The 21,439-nt window shown below is 47.0% G+C and overlaps 1 protein-coding gene across 2 annotated transcripts in view; it reads right to left on the bottom strand.

Moving 5' to 3' along the window:
• Positions 1 to 702: 702 nt before the first annotated feature.
• Positions 703 to 21,439, bottom strand: part of TBCCD1 (TBCC domain containing 1) — a 69,944-nt gene continuing 49,207 nt past the window's right edge. For both annotated transcript variants that reach the window (XM_068246893.1, XM_068246894.1), the window contains 3 exons: positions 18,890 to 19,384; positions 10,694 to 10,849; positions 703 to 1,013 (listed from right to left, as the gene is read on the bottom strand). In XM_068246893.1, coding sequence (XP_068102994.1) covers positions 10,720 to 10,849; positions 18,890 to 19,384 — 625 coding nt within the window. In that variant the 3' untranslated portion in view covers positions 703 to 1,013; positions 10,694 to 10,719. The remainder of the gene's footprint in view (positions 1,014 to 10,693; positions 10,850 to 18,889; positions 19,385 to 21,439) is intronic.

The raw sequence follows: 21,439 nt of genomic DNA, 5'->3' as shown, positions 1-21,439 counted from the left end.
CCTATGTTGCAGTTTAGAGCTCTTAAGGGTTGGTTCACACGGACGTCTGCCCAGCTTTCGGTAGCGTCGCGTTTGGGCTGTCAATTGCTGTCGGCGGTTTTCATCCCCACAGGTGGACATTAACCATCCCAGGACGCTACATGTAGCGTTCAGGGTCACCTCAAACGCCAGTGAAAATCAGGATTGGAACACCTCGTTTGCGCAAATGCCTGTAAAAGCTCGGTACAAACTCTCCCATTCACTTGAATGGAAGTGTTTAACACCAAGTCCTGAACGCCGGTGGTAAACGCGGGACAGACGTCCGTGTGAAACAGCCCTAATTCTTTCCAGGTTGATGTGAAGAAAACCAGGGGCCACTTAGATTGCTGAGCTCATAATTCCTTGTGGGATGCTCTGGTAAATTTTAAGGGGCCACTTGGATGCCACGCCATTGAACCTATGTCACCTGCCAGCACTAAGAATCCTGACAGTGGAGATTGGTCAATGAGGGAAATAATCCTGAGCTGATGCAGGAGTATGGAAATTCTGCATGCAGATTCATGCAGCTTGAAAACTAACCAATTGAATCCCTTTCTGACAGCATTTTTCTCTGCTAACTGGGGATAAAACTATTTTTCTACTAGAAATATTAAGTGAAACTAAACTGAAGCTGAAATAAAATAAAACCAATAATAGTAAAATATTTTAATAATTAAAGGCCACATATTTACTTTTATAACACTATAATTATGCAATGCTTACATCTTTCCATTTAAAAATAAACAAACGTTACTACATCTAAAATAAATATCAACGTACATTAACAAAAGTGCTCATGATAATTGGCTCTGGTGGATGGCTTCTTCTGCAATGACCTGCAATCTGTTTTTCTTAAGAAAAAAACAAAACAAAAACAAAAAACAGAACAGAACAAAGACTCCCATCCTCCATGAACAATAAAACAAATATTGAAATTGTTCATCTGACGTTAAATACTCTTTAAAGCATATCCAGCAGAATTCAAGCAGAAATATCTGTTTAAAAGAGAGCAGAAATATAGGGATACCATTAAAGACAAAACAATACAATTAACTTGCAGCAAGCTCTGAATTTTACCATCTGCACAGAATAAACAGGCACAAGGTCAGCATTATAAACATCAATAAAGGGCTATACATTATACAAATCAGTAGCAATCACTTGACCTCCATTATGTTGCTGCAACTATTTACTTCAAGTTTTTATAACCAATTACTCTAGGTAATCTGGGAGGGGGGTGTCCAACACTGGTTGCTTGTGCTTGTTTTTTAACTGGCAAGCGACTTAAGCCCACGGTTCCCCTCCAAATGTTCCATCTAATCATAGCCATCATCCATCATTTTCTGTTAAGGTGCGTACACACGCACTGCGGCAATAAACGACGGGTCCGTCAGACCCTCCCGCTGGGCGGGCGTTCCAGCGACAGTAGTGCGTGTGTACAGTTTGTCAGGCAGACTGATAAGGCTGTTTCTGAATGATCCGCTCAGCGGGAGGGTCTGACGGACCAGTCGTTCATTGCCGTAGTGCGTGTGCACGCACCTTAAAAAACAGACTGAAGCAAAATTTAAAATAAAAAAACAGATACTTACCTAAGGAAGGTACCTAAGTTCATCAAGATGGCGCCGGATGCGGACGCCACGGCCACAGGGCTCCGGCCTCTTTTCTTTCTTTTTCTCTAATCCCCCCCAATTGCTCTCACCAACATCCTCCATCCTCCTGGGTGAGATGCGGGGGCCACGGGAGTGCATCGCAGGCTGCAATCAGTTGTTCGGTCTGCTCTGCCGCGAGGAGACCGTCCACTGTAGTGGAGAGGACAGGACGAGCACCTTGGGGAAGCCCGGAGCAGCATGCGCTCACAGGCATGTGTATCGGGTCTCTCTGCTCTCCGCAGAGCCGCAGGTCCGCCGGAACACCGCTCTCTGCATGCACGGGGGACTGCCAGGGCGTCGGAGCATCGCAAAAACAGATCAGCTGGGCTGCATCCACCGCCACCCACGTGGAGCGATCGCGGGGCCCAGGCGCTGGGCTGCACTGCTTCGCCCTGTCTCGGGCAGGGAACTCGGCGTCATCGTCCGCCGCCGCTGCTGCCGGGGAGCCACCTCGGGCACACACGGGATGCTTCCCTCGTCTGACCGGGCTGCAAGGAGAGCCGCCGTTTGCAGGGCAGATCACAACAATCGCTTGTCGGGCTGCCCTGCCCAGGTTAGCCTGATAGCATTGCTGCTCCCCCACGCCAAACCACCATCTCTGCTGTAAGCCTGACCATCCACCGCTGAACTTGCTGGGGTCCTCCTGGCCCCTCAGCTGCCTGCCCCTGCTCCACCAATTGGCCAAGATGCACAGCCCATGGCAGCCACCAAGCTACATTGCACAGCCCTGTGCGGCCACCACCTCCAACTCACAGCCCTGTGCGACCACCATATCTGCTCCCTGAGAAGCCTGGCCATCCACTGCTGAACTTGCTGGGGTTTTCCTGGCCCCTGGGCTGCTTGTCCCTGCTCCACCAATTGACCCAGCTGCAAAGCCCCAGGCAGCCACCAGCTCCATTGCACAGCCTTGTTCGGCCACTAACTACATCGCACAGCCCTGAGCGGCCATCAGCTCCATTGCACAGCCCTGTGCAGCCACCAGATGCCGCGGATCCATCACTGCTGCAAGCCAGCCAGCCAAACGGGACACGAATGGGCCAAACCGCAATCCTGAGGGGACTTTCACTGTTCTTTCACTTTTTCTCTCTATCTTTCCCTTTATCCTTTTCCTCTCTCCTCGCTCTCTCTTTCCCAGGATGGACTGGAAGGGTATCTGATTCAATTTATCGCTGAAGAAGCGTTTTGAGTGCCTAAGATGGCAGCGGATTTACCACCTGGTCCTTTCTCCTGGGCCCATCTTCTACAGTACCTTCTACTTATGCCTTATATTCTATGCTCTGTATATGCTATGATCTGTATATGCATTGTACTTACTGTATGTATCTAATGATGTATCTGTATGCACTGTACATATCTACTGTACCATCACCGACCCTGTTGTGCCAAAAGCAATTCCGGGTACAACTCGCGTTGTACTTGGCGAAATAAATAAATTCTGATTCTGAAGGAGAGGGAAGGCTCTGGGTTTTATAGAGCCTTCCCGTTCTCCCAGTGTCCGTGTTCCCCAGCAGGCTCCCCCGTTGGCAGTCCACGACCATTCGATCATGGACTGCTCTCTTCCGGGTTGGGGAGACTTTGGCAATCTTCGGAAGCACTCGGGCCACTCCGTACTGCGCACACGCCCTCTTTCGGCACTCGCACCTGCGCAGTACAGAGACCCCTGACTTCAGAAGCCCGAGTGCTTCCGAAGTCTCCCGCAGTGGGAGATTTAAAGCGTGAAGCCTGTGGGGAAACGAGGAGACCAGGAAAACTCTACTACTGGGAATTCTGCTGGGGAGATATTGTAAACAGCTGTATTTCTGTTACACTGTACTTACTTTCTGACGAGGCCCTGCTGGGTGAAATGTCAAAGTTGTGTCACTATATATTTGCATCCTATGTTTGTCTTTCTCAGTATGTTTGAGCAACTGCTGTGAGTAGTATCGCACAGGACCTGAGGTGGTTGATAACATTGCCCCTCGGACTGATCTACTTACCCAGTTGTATTATGCTCTCCTTGTCCCACCGGTGTGCTGGATAGATACACCCCTCCCTGAGACATACACACGGGGAGGTGGGGGATCACCAGCACACTGATGTGCTTCACACTAGTACCTCCCACATAAGCCGGTTTGGGGGGCTTTTATTTTAATATCGATACATTGCCTGTTGCTACTTAACCACTTGCCGACCGCGCACTCATAACGCGCGTCGGCAAAGTGGCAGCTGCAGGACCAGCGACGCAGATCTGCGTCGCCGGCTGCAGGCTAATAAATCAGGAAACAGCCGCTCGTGCGAGCGGCTGCTTCCTGTCAATTCACAGCGGGGGGCTCCGTGAATAGCCTGCGGGCCGCCGATCGCCGATTCCCCTAGTGGGGAAAAAAGGGGGGTGATCTGGTCGCTCTGCCTGGTGTTTGATCTGTGCTGGGGGCTATAGAGCCCACCCAGCACAGATCAGTGAAATCAGCGCTTGTCCTTAAGGGGGGGTAAAGGCTGGGTCATCAAGTGGTTAAGCAAACATTTATATCTCTGTACTGCACAGGGCTGTCCTTAGGACCCCATATATTATATTTCTTTACCCTCAGTACAATATTCTGAAGTTGTTTGTTTGACCCAGAGCCTTCCCTCTCCTTAATTATCTGTTTTTGGTTTTTAAATTGGCTTCAGATTCACTTTAAAGATGGTCAATAAGATCCTATAAATTTTAGCTTGAATACAATTTTATGTAGCTTGGGATTAGACCAGTCATATGCACTGCCTACCGATTTTGCCTGGCTCATTTCCAAGATGCATACAATTGGCATTAAATGTGCTTGCAAGACAGGATTCTTAGCCTTTCACTGGCCATCTGTGGCCACAATATCATAATGTCCCATTAAAAAAAAACCAAGATCTTCAATTTTATTAGCAAGGCTTCTTGCATTAGTTACCATGCATTTTATCGCTACATTTTAATTAACAATTGATGGTGCACACAACATTACTCGCACATGCATTCATCAAAGGCTGCTCGATAAAAAACAAAAACAAAACACAAATCTGGGAAAATACAGCATTCAGTATTTTAGACTTTTGTGTGCCAATTCATCAATATTTTTACAGGTACAATAGAAGTTCGGTAATTTACCAAAGCCCATTGTTCTCCCTGCAGAGACAGCATTACAATGGTAAGAGACAGCCCTTTAGATGTTTGTTATAATGCCTCTGCTTGCTCTAAATCTGTCTATTCTTTTCCATTAGTCTTTCAGAACATTTTATTCAATTGCCACAGCTTAGATAAACTTCCAAGAGACATTATACCTGCCCTGCTTAGGTGATTTCCCCAAAAGCTCATCTGCATCTTTAAACAGGAACCTAAGCGGTTAAACTGTCAGGGTAGGGGGAAACCTGTTGTGTTAGATCTCTTTCTGCTCGCTGTCTGGGGGGTAGAAAAGCCAGACCCGCCTGAGAAACCTGCAGGTCCTATCAATGGGACTTGCAGGAGGCAGGGGCTGTTTCTATTGGCTCTGCTTCTGTCAGTCATAGGTAATGGTCTCTGCTTCTGCGAATCCTGCACCGATTCTGACAGAGGAGAACTGCCAGTAATGTGTTTTACCATGCTGTAACCGTGATGAACTGACATTTGTGGAGGTATTTACCGAATAAGTCGGTAATTTACCTCACTACTCAGTAGGGTTGCAACAGTATGAAATTCCATGGTATGATAACCATCGAAAAAAAGAATACCACCACTTTATGACGGTATTATACAATTATTTGGACCTGGGGCCCCCTTACATTAAATAATGTGCCCCACCCCAGTGTGGGGTACCCCACTCCTTCGGCATACATGATTAAGCCGCCGGGAGATTTGGGGCTCTGGGTAAAACTGGAAAAAAGGCTCATTCTGCTCCTGCAAAAGTCCAGGTGGAATTAGAGATAGGTGTAGCCAGTAATAGGTGCTGCAGCATAGGTAACCAGGGATAGGTGTATCCAGTAGTACGTGGCCGTAGCATAGGTAGCCAGGGATAGGTGTATCCAGTAGTAGGTGGCCACAGCATAGGTAGCCAGGAATAGGTGTAGCCAGTAGTAGGTGGCTGCAACATAGGTAGCCAGGAATAGGTGTAGCCAGTAGTAGGTGGCCGCAGCAAAGGTAGCCAGGGATGGGTGTAGCCAGGATAGGTGCCTGCAGCATAGGTAGTCAGGGATAGGTATCTGCAGCGTAGGTAGCCAGGGATAAGTGTAGCCGCCAGGATAGGTGACTGCAGCATAGGTGGTAGGTGCTCCTCTACATGGGTGGCCTAGTCTGCCGCTGGAGCAGCGGCATCTGCAGGTGGTGTGAAGGACACTAGCTGGTCGTGTCTTCTGTTTGAGCCTGGTGGTGGTGGATGCGAGGAAGGCAGACAATGTGAGGCGACTCGGGAGGAGAGGGCTCCCCTGCGTGCATGGTATGGTGCATTTCATATATATATCATATCATGCATTTTGAAACCGTGGTATACCGTCATACCGCACCGCAGCAACCCTACTGCTCAGTAATTTCAGCTTTACTTGCAGTAACAGCCTTGATGAATTGACATTTTCCTAAGTGCTCGGTAAACTCAGCTGTTTTCAGCATTACCGAATGCGGTAATGCTTGATGAATTGACGTCTATATCTAGTTCTCAGCATGTGGTGCGAGTACCTTGACTGTGTTTAGGGGATACAGTCAATTACAGTAAATTTTGGGATTAAAAGTCTGATAAAATCATGTATACATAAATAAAGCTTCTCAAGAGGTACTTGGGATGTAATTCACAAGAGAAATCTTGGCAAACAACATCTTTTATAAAAGGGCACATGTCATAATAACTGAGAAATACAGCTCTAAAGCTATGGGAATTATTAGGAAAAAAGTTTCTATGAGGGCATGTAAAGCAGTGGGAACTGAGCAACCACATTTCCCAAAAAGTTTGGTTGTCATGTAAACCAAAACGTATCGATTTGCCAATAAACCCTGTTTACTAAATAGTTTACAAAGACAACAAATATAAAAACTAATGTTTAATTTGAATTTGATCTCAGCAACAATCTTAGGTGGAGCAAAGACAAAATACAAAAACCTACAAAAGCTGCAGAACACAAAAACTAGGAGAAAAAAAACAACAACACACACAAGAAAACCCCTGTAAACCATTTCACAATCAATTAGGGTAATGGGCCATGAGTCAGCAATATGATTGGGTGTAAACAATGCACCCAAAGAGGTGGAATCTCTCAGGCTAATTGCACACATGGTGCAGTGTGATTGTCCTGTGGCAGGAGATCTCACTGCAGGACAATCACACCACCATTTTACAGATAATCCACCAGAGAGCACTGACGGTAATTTAACTAGCTCCGCCCATGAACAGTGACATGCTCCCTGCTGGACAGGAAATACATCACAGGATTTTGAACGATCTGTGCATGAGCACGGCTACCATTAACTCCAATGCAATTGCGTGCCGAGCAGTACCGCTCAGCAATGCACTCCAGAGCCTCGGTCGTCTGAAGCACTTCCGTCGCACCGCGGGTACTGTGACCAGTCACATAGACACTAATGGCCACTGCAACGTTCAAGTGGCAGAGGAGAGTAGGGCAACGTGACACACCGTGATAGTGTGAAAGGTGCCTTAGAAGTAAAGATGGGAAGGCGTTTACTATCAAACACTGTAAACAACATAAAAGTGCAGCAATTGAAATACAATTATTAATTGTATTGTATTAATAGAACTAGGTCTCATTCGGCTTATACGCGAGTCAATATTCTGAGCGCACCCACCTTCTGCCATGAGAACAGCGGAGCTGAACAGTAATGGCATGTGTAACTGCCGTGTATTGCTAAAGTGAATGCGTTTGTGCCAATTTGCAGCCCACGATGTGCAGTGAGGTGAGACCTAGCCACGCTGCTCTCACCTGCTTGCTGGTGCTGCCCAGGCCACCCATGCTGTCTCCCTCTCCTCATTGGCCCTCTCACGCCGCTCTCTTGGGTGCATGGCCAAATTCGAGGATTACTGCACTCTGTCCCGAGCTGCTGACAGAAGGGGACTGTCAGCAGCTCGGGACAGAGTGCAGTAATCCTTGCTGGTGCTGCCCGGGCCACCCGCTGTGTCTTCCCTCCTCATTGGCCCTCTTACGCTGCTCTCCACTCCCCCTCTGTCAGCAGCTCGGCGCTCAAGACACAGCACAGTAATCCCGCTTAACCAGTCTCATATCTGTAGCACCCTGTAGTGGCGCCTTTAACCTCCTTGCCGGTTATTCCGAGCTCAGCTCGGGGTAACCTGCGGAGGAGGATTTCTCAGGCCCCACTGGGCTGATTTGCATAATTTTTTTTTTCCTACACGCAGCTATTGCGTGTAGTACGCGATCGCCGCCGCTCGCCGTCGATTCGCCGCTACCCGCCGAGCCGCCCCAGAGCCCTGCGCAGCATGGCCAATCAGTGCCAGGCAGCGCTGAGGGGCGGATCGGGATTCCCTGTGATGTCCCGACGGCATCCCGCCCCGTCGCCATGGCGACCGGGGAAGCCCTGCAGGAAATCCCGTTCTGAATGGGACTTCCTGCTTACTCTGATCGCCGAAGGCGATCGGAGTGGGTGGACGGGATGCCGCCGCTCAGCGGCTATCATGTAGCGAGCCCTGGGCTCGCTACAGGATTTAAAAAAAAAAAAAAAAAAAAAGTTCTGCGCTGCCTCCTTGCCGGATTAATTAGACCAGCAAGGAGGTTAATCACGTGCACCACTGTAAAAATTGTGGCAACGACACTGCGTTGTGTCCCGACAGCCGAGCCGATGAAGATGGGAGACACCGGTGGTGTCCCGGGCAGCACCAGCGAGAATTACTGCACTGTGTTTCAAGTGCCGAGCTGCTAAAAGAGGTGGAGTGGACAGTGGTGCGAAGGGCCAATGAGGAGGGGAGACACTGCGGGTGGCCTGGGCAGAACCATCAAGCAGGTGAGAGCAGCGTGGCTAGGCCTCACCTCACTGCACATCACAGGCTGCAAATTAGCACAATCACATTTACTTTAGCAGTCTACGGCAGTTACATATGCCATCACAGCAGGAGACTGAGACCATGGCCTTGATAGCACCAGCAAACTGGGAGTGAAGTGTGGCTTGGCCTCAGCTCACTGTACATTGGGGGCTGCAAATCAGCATGCACACATTCACTATAGCAAAAAACAGCAGCTATACATGCCATCACTGCTCAGCTCTGCTGTACCTACAGGTGAAGGTGGGTGCACTCAGGGTGCAGCTATACATGCCACACTGCTCTGGGGACGATATAGCGTAGCTTGTCTGCAAATGTCCCATTGCTATCTGTACATTCCCATCTGCTCCCATAAACGCACACAACCTCTCCATTATTAATGCTGTCTGGAGAGATGTATTACTTATGCTGGCTGGTACAAGTTATCGTAGTACATGGTGTGCTTACCAATAGCCACTGTATTTCCTACCCTGGTTTATATTTGAATCAATTTTTTTTTTTACATAAAAAGTTGAGGGGTGGTGAGGGGCAGGGTCCGCTTATACTATAGTATATACGGTACTTAATTTTAAGACTTAATTCTTAGCAGCTGTGACAAATCTGCCAAGCTCAGCTGAAGAAAAAAATATTAATAACAGAAGTAATGTCCCTTGAACTTTCCAGCGCTAAAATCTTAGCACAAGCCTAAGCTTAAACTTATTCCCATTTAAAATTGCAAAACCGCGAGGTTTACTAAGCACTGTACCGTGATCGCTCCAGAATTGCAGAAAAAAATGCTGCAAGTAATGAGTTTTGCGATTGGCGCTGATTGCGGTCGGTGCCAATCGCAGCAGTGAGAACACTGCCAAAGGTTAGAATAGCACTAGCGCTACGATTAGCGGGAATTGCCCGCTAATCGCTCTAGTGTGAACGGGCCATTTACTCTCTCGCACTCTTTTTGGTTCCATTTAATTTCAAAGGAAACATACTAAATTCAACAAGCTGTTTAACAAACTAATTTGCATAGATAACCCCCACTTGCTGTACTAGAAAACAGAAAACCAATATGTTCATAAAATTCTGAATTAAAAAAAACAAAACAAACAAAAAAAAAAACAAAACTCATAAAAAGTAATAGTCAAACAATTTTCATTTTTTTCAAGTATAAGGGCCCGTTTCCACTAGTGCGGTGCGGAATCGCCGCATATCACCGTTGACAAAATCGCATGCGGGTGCGATTCCGCATGCGTTTTTTGCCGCGATTTCGCATAGGCAGGGTATATGCGATTTTAACCATGTCACTGCCTGTGTCAATTTACATTACTTTCAATGCGAAATCGCACGCAAAATCGCGGGAAAAAACGCATGCAAAAAACGCATGCGATTTCCCTATTAAATACATTACCTGCGAATCGCCCTGCATTCCACACGTAGGCGAATTCTGCAGGGTCTACCGTGCAGAAAAATCCTGCACATAAAAACGCAAATGAAAACTGACAAGTGGAAACAGTCCCATCCACTTGTATTGCCTATGCGAATCCGCATGCGTTGTCTGCATGCGAATTCGCGCTAGTGGAAACGGGCCCTTATGTTTTTATTTCCATTTTTGGGAAAGGAAGTTGTGTTTGGTTTTCTTTTTAATTCTGAATAGATTTACCAAGCTCACTAGGCAATTGTTTTAGTCGCTAATGGAAGTCTATGGGCCGCAGGAAAAAACGCGTATAAAAAACGCACATGCGGTTATAAAAATGCGTTTTTAAAAACCGCAGGTTTTGTTGCATAATATTCAAAAACGCATCAAAAACGCACATAATGAAAGTCAATGGGAAAGCAATAGTATGCATTTTTCATGCGTTTTTATATGCATTTTTTTTATTGTTTTGTGATGCATTTCCGCTCCCGGTTGTCTTCCTAGTGATTAGCAAAAAACGCAATTGAAAAACGCAAACACATGCAAACTGCTCGAAAAACACATCTGCGGAAAAAAACGCTAACAGTAAAAACGCACATGACAGAAAACGCGACCTTTCACACTTTGTTATGTGTGCACTAAGCCCGAGAACTCCACAAAACCCCACTTACCTTTTTCTGGTTCTTAATTGCACAGGCTATCCAGCAGCTTGTTTTGTACTATCATTTGTTGGCACCAGACTATCCAGCTGATGTCGGTTTCCAGTTTTAACCAGCCATTCATTAAACTTATGTTCTACAAGTGTTTGAAACTTTTTTCTCTGCTCCCTGCAAGGTAAAATAAAAATAAATTGTGTTAAAAGTATCAAAGCTAAACATTATATGAATCTGTTACATTAATACAGCCAAGAATAAAATACAGTAGTGACCCAAAACAAATGCATCATAAAATCGACCACCATAAGGTTTTGGCACATTAAAGAGGAACTGTAACGACAAAACGGCCCCTGGGGGGTACTCACCTCGGGTGGGGGAAGCCTCAGGATCCTAATGAGGCTTCCCACGCCGTCCTGCGTCCCTCGGGGGTCTCGCTGTAGCCCTCCGTACAGCCGTGACGCAATATTTACCTTCCTGGCTCCTGCGCAGGCGCGCTGATGGCTGTCGGCGCCGAAGTAGGCGGAAATACCCGATCGCCGTCGGGTCTGCTCTACTGCGCAAGCGCAAGTTTCCGGCGCCTGCGCAGTAGAGCGGACCCGACGGAGATCGGGTATTTCTGGCTATTTCCGTGCCGAAAGTCGCCACAGCGCCCCCGCTGGAGCCAGCAAAGGTAAATATTGAACTGACAGTCGGCACAGTCGCCGGCTGTTCGGAGGGCTGCGGCGAGACCCCCGTGGGACAGAGGACGGCGTGGGAAGCCTCATTAGGATCCGGAGGCTTCCCCCACCCGAGGTGAGTACCCCCCAGGGGATCTTTTTGTTGTTACAGAGTCTCTTTAAGGGAGGGAGAGTTCGAGACATTGAAGCAAAAACAAAATTATATAATGAATTGGTTGTGTAGTACGGTTAATTACGAGAACATTAGCAGCAAAGAAAATATATTTTTATTTTCAGTTATACAGTTTTTTTTATAACATTGCATCATTCCTTAATATTTGCAGTTTACACACTACTCAGCATTCTAAATGATTTTACAGAGCAGGCTAGGAACTTTTGACCTGTCCTCTGCAAAAACAATACAGTGCCAAAACAAAATGTAACATTTCTTGAATGGCAATTATGATCTTTATTGGGATTTATTTATTGTATTTATAAAGTGCCAACATATTACACAGCGCTGGATGTTAGTTAAGGTTACAGACAATATTTAGGGGTGACATACTGCAATAAGACAATACAGGAATACATGCAAACCAGATCATGCAGCACAGTATGAGTCCAAGGTAATGCTTAGTCAGTTATTGGATGGGAGCATGAACAAGACCCCCAACTGTCCCGGATTCTGCGGGACTGTCCCGGGTTGGGGGGCCCCTCCCGCTATCACCCCTCAATATCCTGGCCACTAAGCAGAGGCAAAAAAAAAAAAAAAATTATCGAGGCGCGCCAGCCGCGCAATGTGGGGAGGGGGGCGGCATCATTCCTCCCTCCTTCTGAATGGGCTTCCTACTGTGTGTCCCCCACCTGCAAGCAGAGTGTGCGCAGCGGAGGTCATCTTCCCAGTCTATGCACGCATACCGGCAGCCGTCATCACTCTGCTTTGCGTTTCCTATGGCGTCATAGGAAACAGGAACTAGCAGAGAAGAGATGGCTGCCGGTATGCGTGCATAGACTGATAAGATGATCACTGCTCCGCTGCGCAAACTCTGCATGCAGGTGGGGGACACACAGTAGGAAGCTCATTCAGAGGGACGGAGGAATGATGCCGCCCCCCCCCCCCCTCCCCGCATTGCCCGGCTGGCACCTCGATCATTTTTTTTCCTCGTCTCTGCCCAGGCATCTTCCTCTCCAAAGTGGCACCCTCCTCCCCACACATGGGCACCCCCCTCCCCACCCATGGGCACCTTTCTCCCCACCCAGTGGCACACCCCTTTCCACCCCTGGGTACCTTCCTCCCCACCCAGTGGCACCCTCCTCCCCATCCATGGGCACCCTGCTCTCCACCCCTGGTACCTTCGTCCCCACCCATGGGCACCCTCCTCTCCACACCTGGGTACCTTACTCCCCACCCAGTGGCACCCTCCTCCCCACCCACAGGCACCATACTCTCCACCCACTGGCACCCTCCTGCCCACACACAGGCACCTTCTTCCCCACCCAGTGGCACCCTCCTCCCCACCCATGGACACCCTACTCTCCATCCATGGCACCCCCCTCTCCACACCTGGGTACCTTCCTCCCCACCCAGTGGCACCCTCCTCCCCATCCATGGGCACCATGGACACCCTACTCTCCACTCACGGGCACCTTCCTCCCACCCTACTCTCCACCCATGGGTACCTTCTTCCCCATCCAGTGGCATCCTCCTCCCCGCCCAGTGGCACCCTCCTCCCCACCCACGGACACACTACTCTCCACCCATGGGTACCTCTTCCTCACCATCCAGTAGCACCCTCCTCCTCACCCATGGACACACTATTCTCCACCCATGGGCACCTTCCTCCCCACCCAGTGGCACCTTCCTCCCCACCCATGGACACCCTACCCTCCATCCATGGCAACCCCCTTTCCGCCCCTGGGTACCTTCCTCCCCACCCACCCACCCAGTGGCACCCTCCTCCCCACCCCTGGACACCCTACTCTCCACCCACCCTACTCTCCACCCATGAGTACCTTCCTCCCCACCCATGGACACCCTACTCTCCACCCACACGGGCACCTTCCTCCCACCCTACTCTCCACCCATGGGTACCTTCCTCCCCACCCAGTGGCACCATCCTCCCCACCCAGTGGCACCCTTCTCACAACCCAATGGCACTCACCTCCCCACTCCTCCCCACCCATGGGCACCCTGCTCTCCACCCCTGGTACCTTCGTCCCCACCCATGGGCACCTTTCTCCCCACTCCTCCCCACTCAGTGGCACACCCCTCTCCACACCTGGGTACCTTACTCCCCACCCAGTGGCACCCTCCTCCCCACCCACAGGCACCCTACTCTCCACCCACTGGCACCCTCCTGCCCACCCACAGGCACCTTCTTCCCCACCCATGGACACCCTACTCTCCATCCATGGCACCCCCCTCTCCACCCCTGGGTACCTTCCTCCCCACCCAGTGGCACCCTCCTTCCCCACCCCTGGAAACCCTCCTCCCCATCCACGGACACCCTACTCTCCACCCATGGGTACCTTCCTCACCACCCAGTAGCACCCTCCTTCTCACCCATGGACACACTATTCTCCACCCATGGGCACCCTCCTCCCCACCCATGGACACCCTACCCTCCATCCATGGCACCCCCCTCTCCACCCCTGGGTACCTTCCTCCCCACCGACCCAGTGGCACCCTCCTCCCCAGCCTTGGACACCCTACTCTCCACCCACGGGCACCTTCCTCCCACCCTACTCTCCACCCATGAGTACCTTCCTCCCCACCCAGTGGCACCCTCCTCCCCACCCATGGACACTACTCTCCACCCACGGGCACCCTTCCTCCCTACCCAGTGGAACCCTCCTCCCAACCCAGTGGCACCATCCTCCCCACCCAGTGGCACCCTTCTCACAACCCAATGGCACTCACCTCCCCACCCACTGGCATCCTCCTCATCCACGGGCACCTTCCTCCCCACCCAATGTCACCTTCTTCCACCCACTGGCACCCTCCTCCATCCCATTGTCACCCTCCTGCAAAAGCAGGGGTGTGGCTTAAGGCCACACAGGGGGCATGGCTTAAGTGTCCCTCTTTGGCATCTTCAAAAGTTGGGAGGTATGGCATGGAGATAATGCAATTCGAGTTCACTCAGATCCATAGGATGGGTGTACAGAAATGGAGGTGCATAAAGACAGAAGGAGGAGGACCCTGCAGAAGGCTTACAAACTAGAGGATACAATATTTATTAGATAACCACCATATCTCCTCTTGTAGCAAGCGGAACATTTCAGTGAGTGGCAAACTTATGTTCCCAGAAGTAACAAAGATTTAATTTGTGTATCACACATTAAATCATAACCTGTAGTTAATTTTGCCCCAACCCACCACTGGAAAGGCTTTTCCATCCCTTAGTCCCGAAGCAAAGGCTGGATGTCCAAGAAAAGAGGTCACTGGTTTATGTGAGGAGATCAGGTCGCCTTTAGGCCCTGTTCACACTTGGAACTGCAAATAGCGATTGCAACTGCCTAGATGTGCTGTGTTCTGCGTTTTTTTGGCAACTGAGAATGAGAATTGCGATGCAATTGCTGGGAAAATGCTACATGCTGCATGTTTGCGACCGTCAGAAATTGTTGATTTTACTTTGCGTAGAATTAATCACTATCAAATTGCAATTTGATAAGGATCTACCGGCTTAGCTTATCGGGTTACGATCAACCAGGGTATGGCTAGATCTAAGATGGACCAGATGGACCTATACATCACAGTTCTCTAGAAAGGTGGATTTTACATAATTTCAAAATGGTTCAATATTAGGTTATGTGCTTATCTGGGAAATGGCTGCAAAAAAGTTACTAAAAGTCACCATTCAATTGTGCTATGGCATGGTGGTGATGGGACTTTTCTGTTGGGCATCCTACCACTACCCTTTGAAGATCCTCTTCTACCCAAAAAGGCAGAATAGGATGCACTTTTAATGGCATTGCTGCCTCAGGCTGCATGTTGTATTTTATTTGATAGCACTGTTGCCTCAGTCTAGATCTAGTAATTTGAGGTTACCTGTATTCCCAGTCATCTATCATCTTTGCACACTATTTCATTATCCACAATCTGATCAGTAGATGTGACTTGCCCTGGGTTCTGCAAACTCTCTGATAAATCTATCTATCTATCTATCTATCTATCTATCTATCTATCTATCTATCTATCTATCTATCTATCTATCTATCTATCTATCTATCTATCTATCTATCTATCTATCTATCTATCTATCTGGTGTAATGGTTAGGGGCTCTGCCTCTGACGCAGGAGACCTGGGTTCAAATCTTGGCTCTGCCTGTTCAGTAAGCCAGCACCTATTCAGTAAGGAGTTTCTTGGGCAAGTCTCCCTAACACTGCTACTGCCTACTGAGTGCGCTCTAGTGGCTGCCTCGCAAGCGCTTTGAGTCCGACAGGAGAAAGGCGCTATACAAATACTGCCATTATTATTATCAATATCTCTATATATATCTATACAGTATATATCTCTATCTCTATCTATCTATATATATATTAAAGTTCTATACATACTTTGGTCTTCCTCCAGCCCACTTCAGGCTAATCAGTCCCTCGCTGTCCTCCTCTACAACCTGGATCTTCTGCTATGAGTCCCGGTATTTCAGCCAGTCAGCGCAGTCCAGCCGTGTGGTATGTATAAAGCCACAGGTATGTATAAAAAAACTTTAATTTCATCTGTCTCAGGATTACTGTGTTACACAGTAGTACTATACATATGCACTCCCCACAGAGCTGCAGGGAATCCACTGAGAATGTTGTGTACATTGAACAAAGAGGTGTTGTACCCATAAACCTGGTTCAGATTGTACCTGAACAATGTGTAATAGAGGAAGAATCGCCTCATTCTCCTGTAGAGTACCTGCACATCACTCTTATATGTACCCACAGTTACATTGCCTAGGGCCTGATCCATGTTCAGGTTGTGCATGAAGAATGTGTAATAGAGGAAGAATTCCCTCATTCCCCTGCACATCACTCTTACATGTACCCGCAGTTACATTGCCTAGGACCTGATAGATGTTCTTTGTTCCTGTGTGTACTTTCTACAAGTTCTCTTACCAAGGACTAGTTTTAGTCTATGACTAAAAGTATTAGAGGCAGAAGATCCGCCGGATATCCAGGTAACTGGTACTGTTTAAAAGGGAATAAATATGGCAGCCTCCATATCCCTCTCACTTCAGTTGTCTTTAAAATTCCTAAAGGTGCCCATACACTATTTCCTGCCGACAGCAGATGCGATCACTGTGATCAAATCTGCTGTGAAATCGATACGCAAACGCTGACCGTTCGACCGATTTCCATCCAGATTTCGTTTGATCGCCAGCGGGCTGGGAGTGCGTCGAATGTCCGACGACCGACGCTAGTGACAGTATATTACCTGATCCGGCCGGCGCGAGTCCCCGCTGTCCCTTCTCCGCGCTGAGCTCCAGCTGGCTTCACTTCCTGTCGGGGGAAGTTTAAACAGAGCGCCCTCTACTGTTTAAATTTCCGCCGACAGGAAGTAAAGTGAAGCCGGAGCCAAGAGTGGAGAAGAGACTGCGGGGAAAGCGAGGACTCGTGCCAGCCGGATCAGGTAATGTATCCTTTCATAGTGAAATCGATTCAAAATCTGTTTGCAGTGTAGGCAGATCTGGTGACAATCGACCAGCGTATGGCTGCCTTAAGCGTTGGCAGTTAAGAGATACAAACAGTTAAGAGATTACATACTTTCAAATCAACAAGATTGTAATAAGCAAATTAGAGGAGTTAAGGAGTCGGAGTAATCCTAACCTGAGGAGTCGGAGTCGGTGGATTTTTGTACCGACTCCACAGCCCTAGATTATGTAGAGAAAAAAACTGAAGACAGAGAGTCTAAAATAAATAAAATGTTTCCCTAATTGATTAAATGTAAAGGTCTTTATTTTCAAGGTATGCTGATGACAAGTGGTGTAAAAACCCACCTCCATGAGATAGAGTTCTGACACAGATGACCACTTTCACTCCCTTTTTGTGAACTGGTTTTATTTTCTGTCCAAAATATGAACATCATTATCCACAAAAAGACGTCCATTTGCCTTGAGGTATAGATAGAATGCAGAGTTTTGTTTTGCAGTTAGCCTTAGTATACTGGATGACTGCTTAGCCTTTCCAATGGAGAAATCTTTTCACTCCTCAGTATATGGGCTGCAAAAATTAAGTTGCTTTGCTGTGGTTTATGTAATTTATCTAAAAGATGTAGACGTTTGTTTCAGTGGATGTTACTGGGTCTGCAGTAACAAGGTAATGAGCTTTGTTGAAGATTCTCTTGAGTTTCTCAAACACTCCAGCTATGTACAAAATCTCAAACTTTTGAAGTTTACATAATTAACCAAGTTAGGAAAAAAAAAATAAAGACATTTCCATCAGGTCCAGCTTCATAAATCAAAGTTAAGAAAGCATCCAAACTCCTTTCCTACCATGCATATATCAAGTCTTATCAGTTGTACAGGATTAGGGATAAAACATGCATTTGTCAAGCTTTTATATTTCCATTGAATGTATTCATACATATTGTTCAGGTTGCCTCTTAGCCGTCATTTACCAAGCCAATTAAGCCCAGTTCCTAACCTTTCTTGGTAAGAAAGACCTTCCTTCCTTTAATTTAATTGCTTATCTTTGTAACTGTTCTAAAACTCCAAAAAGTATATCCCATACCACAGTTGTGGCCTTACAAGTGATTTATACAAAGGTAGTAGCATACTAGCAACTCGTGATTTCACATTTTATGCATCCCAGAATTTGACTGTCTTTAGCTGCAGCTGCATGGCATCAGATATGGCTGCTTAACTTGTTATCAAACAGTTCTTCTGCAAGTCTGATGTTCCCAGCTGTATGCCTTTTATATGGTGTTCTGCCACTGGCACATCCAAGGTGCATGACCTTACATTTATCAACAATAAATGTAGTTTGCGTTATACATGCTTACATACCAATGCTGTCAAGATCCTGATGTAATATATAATTATCCTTATATTATTATGCATGTTGACAATTCAGCATAATTGTTTACAATATGCGAAGATGGCAACATACATTTTTATTCAATACACTAGGTTATCAAGTAAATTTAAGCGAATTGGACCTAGAACTGAATCTTTCAAGACGTAGTTTTCTATTTTGAGTAGGATTGTTTTACCACCACTCTTTGCCTTCTGTCCCTTGATTATTTCTTCATACCCTAGAACTTGTTCCGGTTCTACACCAGGCTATTGTGGGGAACAGTGTTAAAAGCATTTGAAAAATCCAAGTATACTATATCTATTGCTTTCCCAAGATCTAAATTTGAAAACATGACTTCAAAAATCTGACCACGTTGGTCAGACAAAACTGATGTTTAGCAAATCCTGCTAGCTGTTGATAGTGAATTGAAACACCCATTATTCTGCGCTATATAATTTTGTATGGCATGCTTTAGGATACTTTCGAACAGTTTACACACAATTTATGTTAAACTTATAGGGAATTGATAAGAGTCACGGAAAATAAAAGTACCTGGTTAATTTTGCTTCTTTAACAGTTTTCTGCCACATTTGTACCTTTTGCTGTCTCTGTTCAATTGATTTCAGGAATGCTGGTGGCAAGGATCCAGGAACTTCAGTTGTGTCTCCTTCCATTTCAAAAGGCACAACAAATGTATAAAATTCTCGAGGAGACATAAGTTTCCATACCTGAGAGTCACTTTCTGTAGAAAAAAACTGTGGCCTGTCCCAATAATTTGGTAGGGTGGCTATACCAGCATGTCCCATGTGATCTTCTAGCATTGCATAGTGAGTATGATATGGTGCAAATGTAACACTCTGATTGCCAGAGTATAAAACAGGCCTTGTGGGTGTAAGGATGTGAAAAGTACAACTTGTGGTAGAAGACAGTGACAGTCGCTGACAAACACTTATGACTCTCACATGGTCACACATCTGAACATGAAGAACAATTTGCACAGGTCCCAGGACAAATGTGCTATTCCGACATTTTTCAATGGTCACACACCTAAAAAGACAATGAATAGAAAATATATCTTAGATTCAATAAAGATGACATATTTGAAAACCTGAAAACAAACTAAAAAAAACAAAACCACAAATCATATGCAAAATTCAACTGGCTAAAGTAAACAAAAATTAAAGGACACATGAACAGAGGGATATGTAGGCTGTCATATGTATTCTCTTTTAAACAATATCAGTTGTCTGGCTGTACTGCCTCTTTCAGCCATAGACCCCGAACAAGCATGTAAATCAGAGGTTTCTGACGATCGTATGACTGGGTAGGCTGCATGCTTGTCAGGTAAGTGATTCAGACACTACTGCAGCTAAAGATCATCAGGATGCCAGACAACTGGTATTGTTTAACAGGATATAAATATGGCAGCATCCATATCGCTCTCAATTCAGATGTCCTTTAAATACGGTACCAAGCTGCCACCATCAAAAGTACTTTGAAAAGTAAAAAAAAAAAAAAAAAAAAGACAGCAATTGGAGAATCTTATATTTTGCTACATCAAAAACGTTAGCAACAACAACAACAACAACAACAACAACACAGACAAACCTACCGTATTTTTCAGAATATAAGACACACGGTAACTATGAAGAGTATCGGCAGAGGAACGAGTACACAGGAAGGCTGCAGTCTATATACCGAGACTGCAGCGATGAGGAACACGGCGGATGGGACGCCAAAGAGCTTAGGACAGGAGCGCGGCGGCAGGATCAGGTGAGATACAGCAGAGGTTAGTTAGTGAAGTGTAGCATAGTGTAGTGTCGTTGGTGGTGGGGGGGCAGAAGGGGTTAGTTAGTGAAGTGTAGTGTAGTTGGTGTGGTTAGTTGGTGTGGTTAGTGTTATTTTGTCTGTTACTTTTCTACCTCAAAACGAGAACAGCCATTCCTCCTTCCAGCGGGTCGCTCTGACTGTGACATGGGGTCTAAGTAGCAGAAGGAGACAGTTACAAGAGAATCGGCCGCCCGCCTAGATGCCAGTGTGCGCTGCCCATGGCCCCTTCCTCACACAGCGACTTCCTGCCTCTGATCCAGCCCCACTGTCCGCCTCCACCAATCTGCGCACAGTGGGGTAGGCAAATGTAAATGAGACCTTCCTCCTCGCCAGGCTCAGCTTCTATGATTCATTGCAGCATGGGACTGAACACAGAGGCATTGGAGGAGTTGAAGGCAGTGCTCCTATAGTTTATTTGATTTATAATCTATTAGTGTAATGAAAATAAGCATGGGTGGGGGGGGGGTGTAACCCCAGAAACTATATGTAAGGGGTCGGATAACAGAGTTCAAAATTTTCAGATCCGAATCGGATATCAGACCCTAGTATCCGGCGGATTCGGAAATCCGGGTAGAAAACCGGAAGTGGCCTTTAAATGGCTTTAAAAACTTTTTTTTTAGGGTATATGAGGCATGTAGCATCATTCATTTGTAAAGGGGAACACTAATGATGTGGGAACTTAAAATCCCCCCTCCCCCCCAAAAAAATGGCTGTCAATTAACATTAGGCCTAGGTTCCAGACAGCGGTCGTGCAGCCCACATTGTGTCCAAAGTCCAACCGCACAACTGGTACATGACAGTTTTCAGCCAAGACACCTCCAAAAAATTACGTAGCAATTGTGTTTTGGGTTAAATACAGGTGGTATCAGTGGCCTGTGGCACCCTGGCCTGGCAGTGGGAGCTGCACAGGCTGCAGGAGCAGGGCAATGCAGCAGCAGCATTTGTAATGTGTGCAAGGAGTATGTCGGATGTGGCACATTGCAATTGGCACTTAGCACGTGTCACTTGGCAAGTGCCACGTGACACGTGCCGAGTGATAGTCAGACAGCAGAGGAGAAGACACTAGTGCACACTAACTGTCACACTGCCACTGCTCACAGCACAGCAGTTCTGTAGAAAGCTAACACAGTAGTACTACTACTCTAACAACTACTAGCACACTGACTGCAGTACTATAGTACTAACTACACAATAACAGTAATCCTCCTATCCCCTAATCCAGGCATGGGCAAACTTGGCCCTCTAGATGTTAAAGTGAACCTCCGGACTAAA

Source organism: Hyperolius riggenbachi, chromosome 7 (assembly GCF_040937935.1).
Source record: "Hyperolius riggenbachi isolate aHypRig1 chromosome 7, aHypRig1.pri, whole genome shotgun sequence".
Lineage (NCBI taxonomy): Eukaryota > Metazoa > Chordata > Amphibia > Anura > Hyperoliidae > Hyperolius > Hyperolius riggenbachi.
Note: the sequence above shows the minus strand (reverse complement) of the source record. Positions and strands in the feature narration are given on the sequence as shown.